The sequence below is a fragment of the Propithecus coquereli genome, unplaced genomic scaffold, assembly GCF_000956105.1.
Source record: "Propithecus coquereli isolate 6110/MARCELLA unplaced genomic scaffold, Pcoq_1.0 Scaffold66, whole genome shotgun sequence".
In the NCBI taxonomy this organism is placed as follows: Eukaryota; Metazoa; Chordata; class Mammalia; order Primates; family Indriidae; genus Propithecus; species Propithecus coquereli.
In genome coordinates, this window is record NW_012152618.1 from 10120623 (window position 1) to 10141601 (window position 20979).

General features: G+C 49.0%; 1 protein-coding gene across 2 annotated transcripts in view; it reads left to right on the forward strand.

The window, feature by feature from the left end:
* Positions 1-2424: 2424 nt before the first annotated feature.
* The window catches only part of ITGAL (integrin, alpha L (antigen CD11A (p180), lymphocyte function-associated antigen 1; alpha polypeptide)), a 37140-nt gene continuing 18585 nt past the window's right edge, over positions 2425-20979 (forward strand). For both annotated transcript variants that reach the window (XM_012660325.1, XM_012660327.1), the window contains exons 1-17: positions 2425-2643; positions 3691-3793; positions 4385-4479; positions 4593-4660; positions 5872-5989; positions 6098-6228; positions 7296-7441; positions 10701-10833; positions 10995-11145; positions 13201-13274; positions 13373-13505; positions 16243-16394; positions 16760-16897; positions 17777-17974; positions 18092-18222; positions 19401-19561; positions 19667-19818. In XM_012660325.1, coding sequence (XP_012515779.1) covers positions 2589-2643; positions 3691-3793; positions 4385-4479; positions 4593-4660; positions 5872-5989; positions 6098-6228; positions 7296-7441; positions 10701-10833; positions 10995-11145; positions 13201-13274; positions 13373-13505; positions 16243-16394; positions 16760-16897; positions 17777-17974; positions 18092-18222; positions 19401-19561; positions 19667-19818 — 2139 coding nt within the window. In that variant the 5' untranslated portion in view covers positions 2425-2588. The remainder of the gene's footprint in view (positions 2644-3690; positions 3794-4384; positions 4480-4592; positions 4661-5871; positions 5990-6097; positions 6229-7295; positions 7442-10700; positions 10834-10994; positions 11146-13200; positions 13275-13372; positions 13506-16242; positions 16395-16759; positions 16898-17776; positions 17975-18091; positions 18223-19400; positions 19562-19666; positions 19819-20979) is intronic.

The window sequence follows — 20979 nt, forward strand, 5'->3', positions numbered from 1 at the left end:
TTAAAGCATACAATTCAGTGGTTTTTAATATATTCATGAAGTTGTGCAATCACCACCACTGTCTATTTCCAGAACATTTCATCACCCCAAAAAGAAACCTTATACCCATTAGTAGGCACAACCCAGTCTTCATTTCCTTCTCCTTGGCAACCACTGATCTATTTTCTGTCTCTATAGATTTGCCTAGTCTGGACATTTAGCTTAATGGAATCATACCACATGCGGCCTCTGTGCCTCATTTCCTTCACTGACCGTGTTTGCAAGATTTATCCACAGTGAGGCAGGTACCATACTCCGTTCTTTTTTATGGGGAATAATACTATGTTGTATGGATATGCCACATTTTGCTTATCCATTCGTCAGCTGATGGACATGTAGGTTGTCCCCAGTTTGGGGCTAGTACGGGTAATGCTGTGAGCATTCATTCATAAGTTTTTGTATGAACATGTTTTCAATTCTTTTGGGTATATACCTAGGAGAAGAATTGCTGGGTCATATGGTAACTCTGTGTTTAACTTTTTTGAAGAACTATCAAAATGTTTTCCATGGTAGCTGCCCCGTGTTTCATTCCCACCAGCAATGGACCAGGGTTCTGTGAACTAAAATAAAATCTTAAGGCTCATTCCACACGGGCTGACTGAATGGACCCCCTCTCAGCCAAGGGGATATCCTGAAACCAAATTGCCTGCTACCAGGAGGGAGTTCAGACATGCCTCATCACGCCCCCCTCTGTTCTTGGGGACATCCTTTGTAACCCATTAACAGGCCTGAAGTTATGCAAGACAAACTGTAGGTCCTTAATTTACACAACAAATATATGTCCAATGGCTTGTCTCTGATAAACAGCTCCTTATCTTAAAACATTCCAAGCCTTTGGACAAAGCTTCATGTCTTTAACTAATTACAAGTCAAAGAATCTTTAAACTGACCTATAACCTGTAAGCCCCCTGCCCCTCCTCCTTCGAGAAGGCCCACCTTTTTGGGCCAAACCAATGTAGGCCTGCCACGTATTGATTTATGACTTTACCTGTAACCCCTGTCTCCCTGAAACGTATAAAACCAAACTGTAACCCAGCCACAGTGAGTCCACTTGCTCAAGACTTCTTGAGCGTGGCTCCGGGTCATGGTCCTCAAATTTGGCTCAGAGTAAATCTCTTTAAGATTATTTTACAGAGTTTGGCTTTTTTTCCATTGACAGTTCTAATTTCTCCACATCCTCACCAACACTCTTTTCTCTTTTTTTCCTTAAATTTTAGCCATCCTAGTAGATGTGAAAGGTATCTCATTGTGGTTTTGATTTGCATTTGTCTAATGACTAATGATGTTGAACATTATTTGGAGTGCTTGTTGGCCATTTACATATACGCTTTAGAGAAATGTCTATTCAAACCCTTGGTTCATTTAAAAAATTAGGTTGTCTTTTTATTGCTGAGTTATAAGAGCTCTTTATATATTCCGGATACAAATCCCTTATCAGAATTTTCTTTCTTTTGAGACAGAGTCTCACTCTGTTGCCTGGGCTAGAGTGCTGTGGCATCAGCCTAGCTCACAGCAACCTCAAACTCCTGGGCTCAAGCGATCCTCCTGCCTCAGCCTCCCAAGTAGCTGGGACTAAAGGTACACGCCACCATGCCCAGTTAATGATTTATAATTTTAGTTGCCCGGCTAATTTTTTTTTTCTATTTTTAGTAGAGACGGGGTCTCGCTCTTGCGCAGTCTGGTCTTGAACTCCTGACCTCAAGCAATCGTCCCAGAGTGCTAGGATTACAGGCGTGAGCCACCATGACTGGCCCCATATCAGATATATGATTTGCAAATATTTTCTCCCATTCTTTGTGAGAAAGAATTTTATTTATTTATTTATTTTTAGAGACAGGATCTCACTCTATCACCCAGGCTAGAGGGTAATGGTGGGATCATCGCTCACTGTAGCCTTGAACTCCTGGGCTCAAGTGATCCTCCCACCTCAGCCTCCCAAAGTGTTGGGACTATAGGCATGAGCCACCGTGCTCAGCCTGGATTTTATTTTTTAGAACTAAAATTAGTTACTAAAGACACCGTTCTGTAACTTGCTCTTTTTCTTTAACAGCATATCACGGGCATCTTTCAATGTCAAGAGAAAGCTACCTCATTTTTTCCCCCTATCTTATTCCCCCACCCCTCATTCTTTTTCATGCCTGCATAGCATTCCATCACAGTTTTACCACAGTTCGTTTGAGTGGTCCTCTGCTGAGCTTTAGAGAGTCTTTGGTGTGTTAGTGAGAGACCCATGCAGCAGCTCTTGAGCAGAAGCTGTCATCTCGTCACCATGCTGTCTGCTCTTGGATGAGGTGAAAATACAAGTAGGCACAGGAAGTGTCTCTAACCTGCTTACACTTCCTCTCTGAACCCATGCGGTTTCACAACCCCCACAGGCACAGCACCCCCCCCACCCAGTGTCACCAGCCTGGCGCCTCTGTGAGAAAGTTCCACTGCAGGAGGCCCCAAGGCATCATCATTTCCCTCTTTCACCCTGTCTGGGTTGCCAGCAAATCCCAAGGGCCAGCTGAGACTGAGCCTGGTCCTCAGGTCCCCCCGGCGCTGGGAAGATGAATTCCTGCATCATCCTGAACACACTGCTGCTGTATGGGACTGTTCTTTCCGGTGAGCAAGGGAGGGGCAGGGGAGGGGCAGGGGAGGCGCACGTGTCTGTGACCAGGGAACTTCGGGGCTGGAGTAAACAAGGAACTGCGGACAGGGCGGGAATGGCCATAGGTATTAGGGAATCCTGGAGGGAGAGGGGGAAGAGAAAAGCCAGCCAGCCAGCCAGCCAGAGCCACCGGCGCAGGCGCAGGCAAGGTGCGAGGAAAAGACAGAGAAGGGAGAGGAGGTAGCGCAAAGTGGGGGCGGAGGGGGGGTGTTCTTTAAAAAGGCAGCCGGCTAATGGGCACCTGGAGCTGGGAGGAAAATGCTGGGTTCTGGCGCCACCCATGGTACCACCTGTCTGTGTGGTCTTAGGCAAGTCCTTCCCCCTTCCCTGCCTCGTCAGTCCCTTCATCTTGACAAATGAAGGCACAAGCACCCCTGACATCCTAGGATGCTGCCGACTAAACCTGGTGCCGGAGGAAAGCAGGGCAGGAAGGGACAGTGTGGCATGTGCCCTAGGCAGGCTGCCTGAGGTGCGGCCACACAGAGGGGCTCAGGGAGAGCTGGGCCCTGGAGGGGTGGGGAGCGCGGAGGCCGCCTCCCAGGATCAGGGCATCCAGAATCCCCACGTCTGCGGGAGGAAGCCCTCCCCCCAAGGCCCAGCATCTGAGTTGTGGGGCGCCCAGGCCCATGCCCACAGGAGAAGCTGTGTGTGGGCAGGCACATCCTGCCCTCCTGTCCCGGGGCATCCCCATCTTGGCCTCTGCCTGGGAACTTGGCCACCCTACGCCCCCGGGGCCCCCAGGGCCTCCTCTCTCACCGCCTCCGCCTTCTCATTCTTCCTTCTTTGTCCGAATGGGAAGTGTGTCCTTCTCAGGCCCTGTGAAAAGCTCTCAGCGCTCTGGGTGGCAGGGAGTGGCTGTTTCCATGTCCCCAGAGTCAAGGCCCTGGAGGGGAAGTCCAGGGGGTGTGGGCGGCCTGCGGAAGGGCAAGGGGGCCAGGGTCAGCCGCCTGCCGGGCACGTGCGGTCCCTCGGAAGCAGCTGACAGCGCTGGCCTCCCTCAGCGCCCGCCTGGAGCTACAACCTGGACGTGCGGCATGTGCAGAGCTTCTCCTTCGCGCCAGCCGGGAGGCACTTTGGGTACCGCGTCCTGCAGGTCGGAAACGGGTGAGCTGCCAGCCCCCCAACCTCCGTCCACAGGCCTCCCTCCTGGTGCCCCCCAGGGCTGCCCATGCGGCCAGGGCTCACCCACCCCAGGTGGGCCGGTCAATGAGCTGGGGCGGGTCTCCAGGACATCCCCGTCTGGAGGAGTCTGTCGCAGGGAATTCTGGCCAGACAAGAGCAAGGCCATCAAAGAGTAGGATGAGGCCGATCATTAGGGCACCACGCACATGCCTAATAGGGGAAACATCACAGCCCCAACACACTTGGACACTACCACAAAGTAAGCCATAAAGGAATTTTGAATTGAGGACTGACAGAATGAGCTTGTAATGTGACATTCTGGTGGATTACTCTCTGGGCCTCAGTGTTTCTAGACTGTAAATGGAAAGGCTCCTCAACTTTCTAGAATTCTGGCATAAGGAATTATTTCTCTGGGATTCCATAGGGAAGAGGTGGGGGCTGAGGAACCTTCCTGAAGGGGAATGACTGCGTTGTTTTGAGATTCTTGGTGGGGCATCTGAACCTCCTTAATAGGCAACAGTGGGTGGGTGAAGACCTGGGCAACTACATCTCACAGGTGAGATTTCTCATCAGGGTTGTCGTGGGAGCTCCAGGTGAGGGGAACAGCACAGGAAACCTCTATGAGTGCCAGTCAGGCACTGGACACTGCCTACCAGTCAGCCCGAGTGGTGAGTAACCGGCTAGGGAAATGGGAAGAATGGGGTCTCTGGGGAAACTGAGGCAGGCCCCAACAAGCCTGGATTGCCTAAGTCCCTCTAGACCAAACTTTTGGTGCCTACAGGTTCCAACTATACCTCCAAGTACTTGGGAATGACCTTGGCAACAGACCCCACAGGTGGAAGCATTTTGGTAAGAATTTTGTGGAATGGCGATATCAGAGCCTGTGAAGCTCAATGCTAGGAACAAGAGATTGAAAAGAGGAGGAAAGAACCTGGGTAAAGGATCCCATAGAAGGTCAAAAGCATCAGAGAAACTCAGATTCGATCAGTGTTTACTGAGAACCAACTATGAGCCAGCTATTTTCAAGCCCTTACTTACCTCGGGTTCTTTCCAAATATGAAATATCTACAACCATTGAAAGACAATATGATTTTTGGTGGTATACAAACTTCTAATGTTTTACTAGTTATATATTTATTTATTGGCTTATTATTAATAGAAAAAAAGCACATGATATTCATTATTTCCTGGATCTTATTGCTTAGGAAGAGGCTAAAATTAAGAAAAAATAAATTTAAAGGAAAATATTAAGTAAATGATAGTATGCTCAAATGGCAGAAATTGTGAACTATTACACAAATGCTTAAAGTTTGGGAAACACTACCTTCTTTTAACCCTCAAGACACACAGGTGAGATGGGGATCAGTATACACATTCCACGATGAGAAAACAGGACCAAAAAGGTTAAGAGACTTGGCCAAGGTCACATGGTTGCAAAGTGGTAGAGCCAGGATTTGAATCAAATTCTCATTTGATTCCAAGTTCATTACTCTCTCCAATGTATCCCAGCCAGCATCATTCTGTGTGAGAGACAAGGCTGAGTGAAATATTGACCCAATATTTAATTGGAGCTTATTTATTTAGCTACCATTACATACCAGGCATTGTGCTAGGTTCTGATGGGGGGCAGGGAGGGAGAGACAAAGGTGACCACGACAGGAGCCCTGATTTTCAAAATTGCAGTGTGGCAGGAAAGATAGTCATAAATGAAAGAAACGGCATCGTACATTCTGGGAATCGTATTTGATTTAGCCTAAACACAGAATGTGAGACTGGAAATGGGAGAGAATGGGCCTGAAAGTGTTGGATAGTGCTAAACTATAAACAATATGAATGCCAAGTAAGGAGCTTGGACTTCATCCTGTAGACAGCGCGTGTCCATTGGCACAGAGCATTGGTAGCAATGGAGAAATGGCTGTGGGAAACTCGTGGAGGCAGTGTCAGCTTGCCTTGGTAACCAGTTGAATGGAGGGAGGGTGGGAGGGGGACAAGGACTCTCAGGGTTCTTCTTGGCTGATGTTGCCTTAAAAGACACATAGCAACGCCTTTGCTTCCTTTAGGCCTGCGACCCTGGGCTGTCTCGGACATGTGACCAGAACACCTACCTGAGTGGCTTGTGTTACCTTTTCCACCAGAATCTACAGGATCCTGTGCTGCAAGGGCGCCCTGGTTATCAGGGTAAGGAACTGGGGACTCAGTGGGCAAAAATACCTCCAGCGGCTGCCCCTACATGGGACCAAACACTGGGGACACTTCACCAGGTCCCTTTGTCTCTGGCCTCTGCAGAATGTATAAAGGGCAATGTAGACCTTGTATTTCTGTTTGATGGCTCGGGGAGCTTGCGGACAGATGAATTCCAGAAAATCCTGGACTTCATGAAGGATGTGATGAGGAAACTCAGCAATACTTCCTACCAGGTAAATATGTCGGGGTTCTTGGTTACAGACACTGGATGCCTGCCTGAACTTGCTTGAGCCATCAAAGGAAAATTTAGTATGCAGTATCGCCAGAACCTATGGGCTTGGCTGTAGCTAGACCTCTGGGAGGGACAAGAGCCAGGGAGTGTAAAGCATCTAGGATTCTCTCTAGTTCTCGTTTCTGTTTCTTTTTATGCCTTTGCTTCCTTCTTTTCTTGCTTTCTCTGTAGACAGGCTCCCTTAGCATCTTTGGATTATAGGGGCCCGTGTAAAGCTCCTAAGTTCATATGCTAAAGTTCCAGGAGGGTTTTTTTTTTTACCTTCCTCTCAACTAAGCCCTCCCTCTGCAAATTCCAATTTCTCAGGGAAGAGATTCTGACTGACCTACCTCAGTCGGGTGGCCATCCGTTGCCCAGCTGACTGCAACCAGTCTAGTGGGTCACTCAGCAGAAATGTGGCTGCTGGGAGGCCGTCCCTACTGTGAGATAGGCAGGCCCGGAGAACAGGAATTCAGCAGACATCACAACAGGAAGAAGCATAGGTTTATTTCATTTTATTTCTTTTTTTTTTTTTTTTGAGACAGAGTCTTGCTCTGTTGCCCGGGCTAGAGTGCCATGGCGTCAGCCTAGCTCACAGCAACCTCAGACTCCTGCGCTCAAGCGATCCTCCTGCCTCAGCCTCCCAAGTAACTGGGACTGCAGGCATGAGCCACCATGCCCTGCTAATTTTTATATATGTATATATTTTTAGTTGTCCAGATCATTTCTTTCTATTTTTTTAGTAGAGACGGGGTCTCGCTCTTGCTCAGGCTGGTCTTGAACTCCTGACCTTGAGCGATCCACCTGCCTCGGCCTCCCAGAGTGCTAGGATTACAGGCATGAGCCACCGCGCCTGGCCTATTTCATTTTGTTTCTGTGTTTACTTGTATATTGCCTCATTTTCAAAAGAATGATCTGAGGCAGGGATGTGGAGTCTGGTTGCCCGTGTCCTGCATGAGAAGTAGAGATTAACTCAGACAAGCAGGAGGGAATGTGTAACTACATGTCATTTCTTCCTTCCTTTTCTAGTTTGCTGCAGTTCAGTTTTCCTCGACCTACGAAACGGAGTTTAATTTCTTAGATTATGTTAAAACGAAGGACCCTGATGTTCTGCTAGCCAACGTAAAACACATGCTCCTGTTGACCAACACCTTTGGTGCCATCAACTATGTTGCGTGAGTCCCCTTTGCAGGAGAGCACATCCAATCGTTTGCTCTGTGTGAGCTTCCTCCAGTTTCTGGGTATAGAAACTCAATAGGTAGGTACAGCAAGGGGTGGTTTATCATATGAATTCAAGGGAAGGAATTTCAGTCCAGGCTGTTCTTGCTGTAAGTAACAGAAATCTATTCTATACTAACTAAATCCAAAAGGAAAATCTTGAGAGGATGCAGGGATGGCTCATGAACTCCTGGGACAGGAAGTATTGCCAGGCCTCATGAGGAACTAGAACCAGGACTTGGAAAGTGATCGTGAACCGTGGCAGGCACAATGGAGTCACATCTTAGAAGGGGATCAGGTTTTGAACTCAGCACATAAATAAAAATCTCAAATAGTCAAAGTTATCTTTGAATAATTCCTTGAATTATTCAAGAAATTCAATATATTCAAGTCCCACATTGGAAACTACAGTATCCTGATTTCCTAAATCCAATACAGAATTTTTTTTCCCCAGAGTTTGACCAGATTGCTGTGTTTAAGTTGAGGCCTAGATGAAAGTTGTTAGATTGTGTTGACGAGCCGTATTGTACATTTTATTTTATTTTATTTTTTGAGACAGAGTCTCACCTTGTTGCCCTGGCTAGAGTGCCGTGGCATCAGCCTAGCTCACTGCAACCTCAAACTCCTGGACTCAAGCAATCCTCCTGCCTCAGCCTCCAGAGTAGCTGGGACTACAGGCGGGTGCTATCATGCCCAGCTAATTTTTTCTATTTTTAGTAGAGATGGGTCTTGCTCTTGCTCAGGCTGGTCTCGAACTCCTGAACTCAAGCGATCCTCCCGCCTCGGGCTCCCAGAATGCTAGGATTACAGGCGTGAGCCACTGTGCCCAGCCTCATATTGTATATTTTAGAAATACCTACCTTAAAAGATTAGAGTCGCCATCGGAACTGAGACCAGTGTGGGGAATAAGAGAATTTAGATCTATTTCATGTGCCCCTCTGGGCATACCCTCAAATTGAATGAAATAGCAGGACGGATCTCCTGTGCTCTTTCACGTATTTTTCTTGTTTTCTTTTCTTTGCCAAGCATGAGTAGTTGAATTTGCATAAGGTAAAGGAACATGTGATGCACTCTTCAAGACTTCTTGTGTGTTTGTGTGTGTGTGTGTGTGTGTGTGTGTGTGTGTCCAACTCTTTCCTTCTGGGGCTGACTGGGTCTGTCATGCCCACTTCATTCTCTCTCTGTAGGTAGCTTTGGTGGTATGCAGTCAAGCCACATCCACTCAAAAAATGGCGGCCTCACTTTCCTGATTCATATGAACAACCTGAATTCCAGTTTCCATGAGAGAAAAATCTTATTGTCTGAGCCTGGATTAGGTGTCCAGAGATCCACTCAGCTATGGCCTGGGTCTACTTCATGGCATTAGGTCACGTGGCATGAATATGGATTCCAGGGTCCCACCTCTGTGGGAAGGGGTCTTAGAAAATGTTCTTCTCTAAGTTCTTAGAGAAAGGGGTCACCGCAGGATGAGAAGACACCCTAAAAGGTGTCAATTGTGGGAGCAAAAAGAAGCAGTCGTGCAAATATTTGTCATAATACTTCTTGCCCACCTACTTTGTGCCAGGCAGTGTTCTAGGTCAGGAGTCAGCAACTCTTTTCTATAAAGGATCAGATAGTAAATATTTTAGGCTTTTCTGGCTACATATGGTTTCTGTTGCATATTCTTTGTTTGATTTTATAATCCTTTAAAAATATAAAAACCATTCTTAGCTCATGGACTATACAAAAATAAGCCACAGGCTGGATTTGGCCTGCAGGTTATGGTCTGCTATGTTCTAGGTCCTGGGAATGTAGCAGTGAATGAAACAAAGAAAAACATCTGCTTGCTCAGAGCTTAACATTTCAGTAGGGGAGAGAAATACAATAAACAGGATCAATAAGTAAATTAAATAATGCAGCCAAAGATGTAAGTTTCATAAAGAAAAACAAAGCAGTATTCAGCAGGAAGATCAGGGAAGGTTACATCTGAGCAGAGACTTGGAGGCGAGGAGGCAATGGGGACGTGACCATTCCAGGCAGACAACAGCCCAGGCCCTGAGCCAAGGATGTGCTTGGGACATTGGAGAGAAGCCAGGATGCCAGTGTGGCTGGAGGGGAATAAGTGAGGGGGTACAGCAGGAGATGAGGTCAGAGGGATACTGGAGTCTGTATGAGTTAGGGACTTGGAGGCCATAGCGGGAATTTTGGCTTTTCTTCTGAGTAAGATGAGCAGTCACTGGAGGTTTTCAGCAGAGGGGTGACGATCTGATTTATGTGTCTAAAAAGACCCTTCTGGCTGCAGGGTTGACATTAGACAGTAGAGAGGGTAAGGATGGAAGCAGCAAGGCCAGTTAGGAGGCTACTGAAAAATCCAGGTGGGAGGCGACAGTGGTTTGAACCAGGGTGGAAATCCATGAAGAGGACGCGCGATAGGCCCGTGTCTGTGTGGATGGAGATTGGAGAAACATTTTGCATCCAGAATCGAACCAGAGGTCTTGACATCAAGCACGCATGGGTTGGGTGGTTGACATGGAGCTGCTGTTCCAGTGAGAGCTGTGGCCAACCCGGCTTGCCCAGAAGGCGGCTGTGGCCTGTCTGGTATTCAGTTCTCCCTTTTTTCATCTCACGTGCACTGAGTACCTACGCTGTGCCGGGAGCCGGAGATGTAGCAGCAAATCAAACATGGTCCTTTCCTCATGGTGTGTAGGGGAAATTGACACAGAAACAAGTCACTGTAATTCACTCGGTTAAATGCTGTAGTAGAGATCTATGGGCAGCCTAGGGGTGGTTGGGAAAGCAGAGGAGGTGCTGTGTGAGCTTGCTCTGGAAGAGCAACTTCCCAGTTTTCTTTAGCTGTGAAACCCTTTATTCCCATTCAAATCTCACCTAGATCAACATCTGTAGCTGGTTGAAGGGTGGTTGCCATATGATTGCAATGGAGGGGGGGAAGCCCAGAGTCACCCGTCACAAAACCTCCCCCTCTCAGCCCATGGGTTCTGGGACACCCTCCAAGCTGCCCAGGATATGGTGTGAAGACCACTGGTCCAGAGGGTGAGGGAGGCAGCAAGGGTGGGATGGAGGGTTCAGAGGAGACCGCCAAAGGCTTGGAACACCTGTCCGGGAGATGCAAGGAGGGCTTTTGCTTAATCGGCAGGGCAGTGACTAAACCAGTAGGGTGGGGAGACCTGAGGCTATGGTTTGGGAAGAGACTCTCACATCCCCCTTTCCTGGACACAGGACACAGGTGTTCCGGCAAGAGCTGGGGGCCCGGCCAGATGCCACCAAAGTGCTCATCATCATCACTGATGGGGAGGCCACTGACAGTGGCAACATTGACGCAGCCAAAGACATCATCCGCTACGTCATCGGGGTATGGGCCCTAGACCTCAGCCGCTTCTTATGCCTCGTCTTCCCTCTCCTATTCCTGGACCCCAGTCCCCTTCCTCTGTGGGGCCAGACTCTTGTGAAGATAATCAAAAACTGGTCTGAGATTTTGGGGATGCCAGTTCTTCACTCTTCACTCCCTCACAGATTGGGAGGCATTTTAGGACCAAGGAAAGTCAGGAGACACTCCACAAATTTGCCTCCAAACCCATAGAAGAGTTTGTAAAGATTCTGGACACATTTGAGAAGCTTAAAGATCTATTCACTGAGCTACAGAAGAAGATCTATGTCATTGAAGGTGAGTGACAGACCCTGGGAGAGAGTTTGGGAGGCCTTATGCAGAAATTCACCCAGGACATCAGATTAGAGACACGCTGAATAATAACAACAAGCACTTACTGAGTAAGTGCTAAACCAAAAACCTCTTGTAGGAATTTAGGAGCAGCCTCTGATATTTCCTCTGAAATTCCATCTTCCTCTTGGAGCTCAGCTTGATCCCGGGTGGGGCCTAGAACTGACCTATTATGTCTTGCTGGTGTCATCCGAGCCCTGCAGATTGATAGTAATTCCTTTCTCTTCTTGTTTGACTCTCATTTTCACTTCTCCTAGGCTCCACATTTCTTAAGATGGGCAGGCTGGCTGGGGCCACAGGCCCTCTTTCTTGGCCTAGAATAAGAGGAAGTTTTTACTGTGGTCACCCGAGGACTGGCTATGGGAGGGTATTTCCCCAAGGAAGCTTAGTCTGCTAAAAGATACATAATTTCCACAGGGAAGGCCCCTTCGCTAGGACACAGCCTTGGTGTCCAGTTCAGTGGAAGAAGCAGTGTGACATGTATGATCGAACCAGGCGGACCTGCCCAAGAATCCACTCTGCCTCTTACTTGCTGTGTGACCTCGGCCAGGTCACTTCCCTCTCTGAGGCTTATTGTTCCCTGTTAAATGGGATAATAACACCAGTTTAACAGAGATGTGTAAGATTTAACTGAGTTTGCTGTAACAAAATGCTAAAAACTAGGTGACTTAAAGTAACAGAAATGTATTGTCTCAATGTCTGGAAGCTAGAAATCTTTAGATGTCACTTTCTCTGTATAAATTCTAGCTGATGCCTCAAGCCTGGGTTAGGTGCTCTTTCCCGTGTGTTGCTGTCACCACTGTGTGCTCCCTGTCACAGTCCTGTGGCATACATTGTATTCTATTATCCGTTCAGTATCCATGCCCCACACTAAGCCATGAGGTCCGCCATGGTGAGCCCTGGCACCAGATACTTGGTTACTCTACATCTTTATTCAATGAGTGAACTGATCATCATAATAAATTGCTATGTTTCTTGAAAACATACATGTAACAGGCACTTCCCATTATTTCATTCATTTCTCTCAGCATTCCTGCAAGGCTGGTGATATTATTTTCATTTTATCGATTCACTGTGAATCAGACACTCAGGGATGCTGCGAAGATGGCGCTCGTGTTCGAGATGAATAAGGAAAGACAGTAAACAAATAAACAAACATGATAATTAAAGACAATTAAATTCACTCTGAAGTGGCTTTTGAGCTGAGACGTGAAACATGAGACTGAGCCAGCCATGGGAGGAATGTGGAATGTGGGCAGAGAACATTCCAGTCCGAGAGAAGCACAAGTGCAGAGGCCGGGCAAGGGGAACGGGCTTGGCATGTTGGGGGAACAGAAGAAAAGGTCAGAGTGACCGGAGAGTGGTCTGAGGAGAGGGAACATTGGCGGGAGGCGGGGCCTTCCAGGCCCTTGAGAAGAATTTGGATTTTAGTGTCAAGAGCACTGGGAAGGCACGAAGGCTTTTGAGGAGAGGGAAAGCTACGGTCCGATACGTGGTTTTTAGAAAGACTTGCTCTGTGGAAACGAAGCTGGGAAGAATGGAGCCAGAGACCACATTAGTGAGCTTTCGCACGGGTTGGGCCAGGGATGAGATGGCTTGATCTGCGTGGTGGCAGAACCACTCATTCAGGGAAGGGGACAGTGTATTTTGAAGGTAGACTCAGTGATTTGGCGATTGATGTGTTGGAGACAGGACGGGGAGAGGGAGGACTCCAGTGGGTTCTGGTTCCTAGCGTGGCTCCTTAGCAGGGTGGGGCGCCATCCACTGAAGCAAGAGGCCCGAGTAGGAGCAGAAACCAAGAGCTGCATCTTGGGCCTGCCGAGGGGGAGTGACTGGAGGTCCAAGTCCTGAAAGCCGACTTTGAGCCTTAAGCCCCTTCCCGGTCCGTCTGGCTCTAACGTGCAGAGACAGATGCTGCTCTTCCTCCTCCGTCCTTCCATGAGGGTCACTGTTTTTACTGCTTCGTCAGTCTTGCCCGTCCTCCTCTGCTTTGTCCCCCAGGCACAAGCAAACAGGATCTGACCTCTTTCAACATGGAGCTGTCCTCCAGTGGGATCAGCGCCGACCTCAGCAGGGTGCGTCGTGGGCCTAAAGCCACGGACAGTGGGGTGGCACGGGGACACAGCTGGCTCCTGGAAGGCAGCCGACCCCACTCATCTCCTTCCCTGGGCAGGGCCGTGCAGTCGTGGGGGCAGTTGGAGCCAAGGACTGGGCTGGGGGCTTCCTAGACCTGAAGGCAGACCTGCAGGGTGACACATTTGTTGGGAACCAACCATTGACACCAGAAGTGAGAGCGGGATATTTGGGTGAGTACTTCTCTTTTCTGCTGGGTTTCTTCTGGTTTCAGGGGCCAGAGGGTCTCTCAGTCTGGCTTTTAAAATAATAATGAAAGCAATTAAGCTACCAGCATGAACAAACTCAGAGTTCAAGTCCAGTTACAACGTTCTTAATTTTTCTCTTAATATCCCCTCATCCGTGTATTAATCATGTTTTTTATTTTCTGTATTTTCTGATGCTTTGACATCTTGGGGACTTGCTAATCCTGGAGAGACTGCCCCTCCCAGGGCTAGCTAATTCCTAGAGACAGTGAACAACTTGCCTGTGAACACCCCTTTTATATGCGAACCCCCAATCAGGAGCCTGTGTCTCCAACCACCTCCTTTATCCAACTCTTACATACCAAGCTATTATTTCTTCTGTCCTAAATCAGTCCAGGCCCAGGTGCCAGCCAACTAGAGACCACCATCATAGCCCAGAGCCTGCCAAAATTATTCAAACTGTGCAGTCCTAAACTCGCCTACCCTACCTCACCATCCTTCCCACGGAAACCGCAGTAAGAGCTCTGAGCTGTACTCTTCCCTCACTCCTGCCTCTCGCTGACCTGGCACTTCCCCATCTGGCCCTGCGTGGCCTCCCACTTCTGGGGAGCTGTGAATAATACGTTTCTTTCAATGACAGTCCCCTCTCCGTGTCATCATTCAGTCATACCTATAAATTAAATCCCAGGTACATTTTAGAACAATCTGCCTCATTAGTAGGAGGACTACTTGAGGACTTCTTGGGGCTTCCTCCTCTTGAATTGTCCAAGAACTCTAGGGTTTTATTGAGTCTCGAGAGTTCTTTTGATGCCAAGCATAGAGGAAATGAGTTTAGTCCATCCACAATAGCTATTGCTTCTCTTTGCTGCGTGGTGTCACTGTTGAATCTCTTCCTGCACAGTTCTGTGGATGTTCGTTCACCCAAGGTGATGCCAGGCTCAGGCTGCAGTGGGGCCTCACCCTTGTGTTCTGAGGTTATAGCTCTTTTAGTTCACATTCATACAATCAGCCTGCCCCAAGATATGACCTGGTTCCAAGAGCTCTGGGCAAGGACTGCTTCCAGGTTCCACCTTCTCATGGATCTAGAGCCACCATCTTTCCACCCTCACTTACCTGTGACCACTGCATAGGAGTGGGTCACTCTTTTGTTAAACTCTCAGAACACAAAAGATTCTTATTAATTTTTCCCTCAGGAAAATTGGTGTTATTCATCTTGCATCTACCCTTCTAAGGGAGTCTACTGTAATAATTGTCTTCTCTCTTTTTTTCTGTTTTTCTTCTTTCCTTTTTAAAAGACAAGGTCTCACTCTGTCACCCAGGTGGGAGTGCAGTAGCATGATCATAGCTCACTGTAACCTCCAATTGCTAGGCTCAAGTGATCCTCCTGCCTTAGCCTCCTGAGTAGTTGGGACTACAGGCATGCACTACCACAACTGGCTAATTTTTAAAATGTTTTTAGAGATAGGGTCTCACTATGTTGCCCAGGATAGTATCAAATTCCTGGGCTCAGGCCAGGTGTGGTGGTTCACTCCTGTAATCCTAGCACTCTGGGAAGCCGAGGCGGGAGAATTGCTTGAAGTCAGGAGTTCAAGACCAGCCTGAGCAAGATCAAGACCTCATCTCTACTAAAAATAGAAAAAATTAGCTGGGTGTGGTGGCTTGTGCCTGTAATCCCTGCTATTTGGGAGGCTAAGGCAGGAGGATCACTTGAGCCCAGGAGTTTGAGGTTGCAGTGAGCCAGGCTGATGCCACGACACTCTAGTCCAGGTGACAGAGCAAGACTCTGTCTCAAAAAAAAAAGAATTCCTGGGCCTCAAGCAATCCTCCCATCTCAGCCTCCTGAGTTGTTGGGTTTATGGGTGTGAGCCACTGTGCCTGGCTCTTTTCCTTTTTTTGATATTCTTTACTGAGCAATTATGTTCCAGGCACTGTTCCAAATACTTTACACATATTAACATCTTTTATCTCATTTTATCCTCATAACAACCTTATGAGAAGGTATTTTTATCATCTCTATTTTACAAATGAAAGAACTGGGCCAAGGAGAGTTTAAATAACTTGACCAGGGTCACAGAACTAGTAGCAGAGCCCAGGTAGTCTAGCCCCAAAGTCTGTTCTGTAAACCACTATGCTTATACTTTAGTACTGACACTACTGCCTTCAGGGTGATTTGCTGTTCTTTGGTATACTGGAAAATAGGTGTACTTTGCTCACTGAAGAAGAGGAAATAACTCTAAAGTTTAATCTCTAGTTAGGCCCCCACTCCACTGTACACACACACATAATATATACATATGTGTGGATATATATGTATATAGAGAGATAAATATAATCTTAGATGTCTACTATGCTGCTCTCCTTTAGATCTTAATTCAGCCATCACCGGCATAGTCCTAAGCGTTTTATATCCATGGACTTACTTTGTCTTCAAAACCACCCCACGAGGTTGGTACTGTTCCCATTTTCTAGATTAGAAAACTGAGGCTCAGAGGCAAAAAGTGAATTATCAAGATTACATGGCTGGGGAACGTAGCAGCCTTGGGCCAAATGGCACTGTTTGCACTGCTCAGAGCGATGACTGCTTTTCTCAGGTCTTCTGGCTATTTTGATGCGTCTTTGTTAGTAACCCAGTTTCCCAGGCCTTCCGCACCTTTCCCTCTGGGTGTCACCTTCTTCCAGCATCCTTTGTGTTTCTAACTCCAGTCCCCTGACTCTGTCCCCTCAGGTTACACGGTGACCTGGCTGCCCTCCCAGGGGAACACACGGCTGCTGGCAGCAGGAGCCCCCCGATATCAGCATGTGGGTCGAGTGCTGCTGTTCCAAGAGCCAAAGGACAGCGGTCAGTGGCGCCAGGTCCAGAAAATAGACGGGATCCAGGTGCGCACCGCCCACGGGGCATCTGCAGACCAGGGGCTGGCATGGCATGCATCACGCTCCCTGCTGTCCTTTGAGCAGTCATCCACTGTCCCTGTGTCAGGCCCCGTGCCAAACACTATCCCATTTGTCCCTCACGGCACCCTCTGAGGTAAGCCTTGGCATCTCCACTGTCCAGTTTCAGAAACCGAGCCTCAAAGAGCCCACCTTGTCTTAATTCATACAGGCTCTGAGGGTGGATCCAGGGTTTGAACCTGCACCTGAGGGAGTGGAGTAAGATGCACATGGGGCGGCTGAAGGGTAGGGAGGCTCCTGCCAGCCCCTCTGTCCCCACAAGCTCCTTCTCAGACACCTGCCTCTCCCCGCAGGTTGGCTCTTATTTCGGTGGGGAGCTGTGTGGTGTGGACGTGGACCAGGATGGGGAGGTGGAGCTGCTGCTGGTTGGAGCCCCGCTGTTCTACGGGGAGCAGAGAGGGGGCCGGGTTTTCGTCTACCAAAGAAGACAGGTGGGCGCCGGGACATGGAGCCGAGGGGGAAGGAAGGGGAGAAATAGAGACTCACGGGCCTACTCAGTCCCAATTTGCTAAAAAGCTTTCCCTGTCTGATCCTGGGTTAATTAAACCGTTAGAACTACTACACAGACCGACAGACAGTAACTACTCCTCGCTGCGGAAGGCTGTGGGGGGGGGGGTGTGGGGGCTGTGTGTGTGTGTGTGTGTGTGTGTGTGTGTGTTTGTGTGTGTGAGCCAGATTGTTTATGGACATGACCTCATTTGATCTCACAACCATCTCCTGAGATCCTACAATCTGTACTTTATAAATGGGAACACCAAGGCTCGGCGGGGCTGGGTATTAATAACTTCCCGAAGCCACAGGGCACATGGACAGGAAGAGGTAGAGCTGGCACTTGAACCCGGCTTAGTTTCCAGCACCATTCCAAGTCCGTGAGGACCGCACCTTACATTTCTTTTTTTTTTTCTTTTTTAAGAGACAGAGTCTCACTCTGTCGCCCGGGCTGGAGTGCAGTGGCATGGTCATAGCTCACTGCAACCTGGAACTCCTGGACTCAAGCAATCCTCCCACCTCAACCTCCTGAGTAGCAGGGCCTACAGGCTTGTGCCACCACACCTGGTTAATTTTTCTAATTTTTATTTTTTTGTAGAGACAGGGTCTTGCTATGTTGCCCAAGCTGGTCTCAAACTCCTGGGCTCAAGCAATCCTCCCACCCTGGCTCCCAAAGTGCTGGGATTATAGGCATGAGCCACCATGCCTGGCCTATCTTACGTTTCTTTAGTGTTCATCACTAAATTGTCCTTCACAATGCCGTGTGCTGTGAAAGCCCACTGAGTGATCAAGGTGTGACTTGTCTCCTTGCTCCTTCCTAGCTGGGGTTCGAAGAGGTCTCAGAACTGCAAGGGGATCACGGCTACCCCCTGGGGCGGTTTGGAGCAGCCATCGCTGCCCTGACAGACATCAATGGGGACAGGCTGACGGATGTGGCTGTAGGAGCCCCCCTGGAGGAGCAGGGGGCTGTGTACATCTTCAACGGGCGGCAGGGTGGGCTCAGCCCCCGGCCAAGCCAGGTGAGGTGCTCTGCCTGCCAACCCAACCCCGGGCCCAGACTCCACTCCGCCACCTGGCCCTTCCTGGCCTCCATCCTGTCCTCCGCCAGCTCAGCATGATCTCTCTCCTGCTCTCAGCGGATAGAAGGGACCCGGCTGTCCTCAGGAATTCGGTGGTTTGGACGCTCCATCCACGGGGTGAAGGACCTTGGAGAGGATGGCCTGGCAGATGTGGCTGTGGGGGCTGAGGGCCAAGTGGTTGTGCTGAGGTAAGATGGGACCCCCGAGTCCTCCCAACAACCTTAGCTCTCGTCCTGTGAGTAGTTGAGGTGTGCGGGCACCATGTAAATGCTTGGTAGCCATGAGCTCAGTGGCCTTCACCCTGGCTCTGTGTGACAGGTCCTCTTCTTATAGAGGCTCATGTCATATTCCATGTTAAACAGTGGCAGAACCTGCACGTGAACCCAGGCCTATCTGACACTGAAACCTCGTAGAGAAGCAACCTCCCGTGATGGGTAAAGCCGTGTCTCTAGAACAGGGTGACCTGGATTCAAGTCGAAGATCTGCCGTTTACTTCTGAGGTGTCTCACCCCAGTCACTTAGCTTCTCAGGACCCAAGTTTCCTCATCTTTGAAGTGGTGACATTTCTCGCCTTACCCATGCCTTAAGAGTTGTTGGAAGAATCACATAGCATCACGTAGGGAATAGATATTTATTGATCACCTGCTATGTCTTAAACACTGAACCAGGCATTAGGCACAGAGTTTACGGGTGGGGAAACATAGAATAAAAAAATAAACAAAAGATAGTTAATTACAAATTGCAATAAGTGCAGTGAAGGAAACGAACAGGGTACCATGAGAGAGGACAGCAAGGGAGACCTGCTATAGACTGAGTGGCCAAGAAAGGCCCCTCTGAGGAGGCGATATTTGAGCTGGGACTTGAAAGATGAGAAGGAGCCAGGTTTGCAGAAATCGGGGTAAGAGCTTTTTATGTATTTAATAGAAGCCCAGGATGTGCCCAGACCGCAAGGCAGGTAAAAGTTTGATGTGTTCACGGGACTGAGAGAGGGCCAGTGTGGCTGGGTCAGCCCAGAGGTCGCGTAGCAGCAGACAAGACTGGAGAGGCGGCAGCCCGGCAAGCACAACAGAAAGCTCGGGTTTTCTTACCGATGTCGTGCAGCGTCGTTGAAGGGTTACAGGCATGGAAGCAGCTCGGTATGATTTCTCTTCTTAGAGCTCACTCTTCTGAGTGGACATGGGTCAGCAGGCTGCTGGCGGGGACCCTACTTAGTCGGCATCATTAGTATCGTTGAGAGCAGACAGTGACCGTGTGGTCTGCTCTAGGGTAGGAGCGTCCTCTGGACTCTGCTCGTGGGAGCCCCAGGTCTGACGGGGGATGAGCAGAGGAGGCCGAAGGAGAGACTTGGTTGTTCTCTGCCCTGCAGCTCCCGGCCCGTGGTGGATGTGGTCACTCGGATGTCCTTCTCCCCGGCTGAGATCCCAGTGCATGAAGTGGACTGCTCCTATTCAGCCAGTGACAGGAAGAAGGAAGGAGTTAACATCACACTCTGTTTCCAGGTCAAGCCTCTCACCCCTCAGTTCCAAGGTCAGTGCTGTCCTCCCACTCCGCAGAGAAGCTGCCTGCCCCACAGCCAGGCCTGTGGCCTGGGACCCCCCACCGTTCATCACCTGCCTTTTCCACCCTGCCCAGGTCGTCTGGTTGCCAATCTCACTTACACTCTGCAGTTGGATGGCCATCGGACCAGAAGCCGGGGGTTGTTCCCAGGAGGGAGACATGAACTCAGTGGGAACAAAGCTGTCAGCTCAGACGAGTCCTGCTCTGATCTCTGGTTTCACTTCCCGGTAAGGGAGCCAGTGCCAGCACTCTGACAAGGGGTGGGTGAGCTGACTGCAATGAGGCAGCGCTGGGCAGCTCCGCTCTGCTGCTGTCTGGCTGGGTGACAAGTCACTTTGATCTCTCTGTAGTGTCATTTCCTCTGCAACAGTAGTAATAACACCTTTAGCATACTTTCTTCTGGCGTTTTTGTTTTTAGACATGGGGTCTCACTATGCTGCCCAGGCTGGAGTGCAATGGCAGGTGCAGTCATGGCACACTATAGCCTCAAACTCCTGGGCTCAAGCGATCCTCCCCTGCCTCAGCCTCCTGACTAGGCTGGGACCACAGATGTGCACCACTGCTCCCAGCTGCTAGTAGTTTTTGTTTGTTTGTTTGTTTGTTTATTTTGAGACAGAGTCTCACTGTGTTGCCCGGGCTAGAGTGCCGTGGCGTCAGCCTAGCTCACAGCAACCTCCAACTCCTGGGCTCAAGCAATCCTTCTGCCTCAGCCTCCCTGCTAGTAGTTTTTAATATATTTTTAACATGATTGCAATTGCAACGCAGTTACCATTTTTCCCTACCACTTTCACGCATCATATATTAATGATGCTATGCAGCTTTCATTATTAGAAAGCTGTTTTAGAGACAGAGTCTTGCTCTGATGCCCAGGCTGGAGTGCAGTGACCTGATCATAGCTCACTGCAGCCTCCAACTCCTGTGCTCAAGCTATCCTCCTGCCTCAGCCTCCCAAGTAGTTGGAACTATAGGTGCATACCTGGCTGATTTTTTTTTTTTAGAGACAGGGTCTTGCTATGTTGCCCAGACTGGCCTCGAACTCCTGGCCTCAAGCAATCCTCCCTCCTCAGCCTCCCAAAGTGCTGGGATTACAGGTGTGAGCCATCATGCCCAGCCTCATAATTATTTTTAATGGCTACAGAATATTCAGTCATCATGGTATGTCATTATTTGCCAGGTGCCTATGGTCATTTATTATTAACACCCATCCCAGAAAGAGGGTTTATTTTTATTTTTTTATTTATTTATTTCTGAGACAGAGTCTCACTCTGTTGCCCAGGCTAGAGTGCTGTGGCATCATCATAGCTCACTGCAACCTCAAACTCCTGGGCTCAAGCTATCCTCCTGGTTTAGCCTCCCAAGTACTTGGGACTACAGGTGTGTGCCACTGG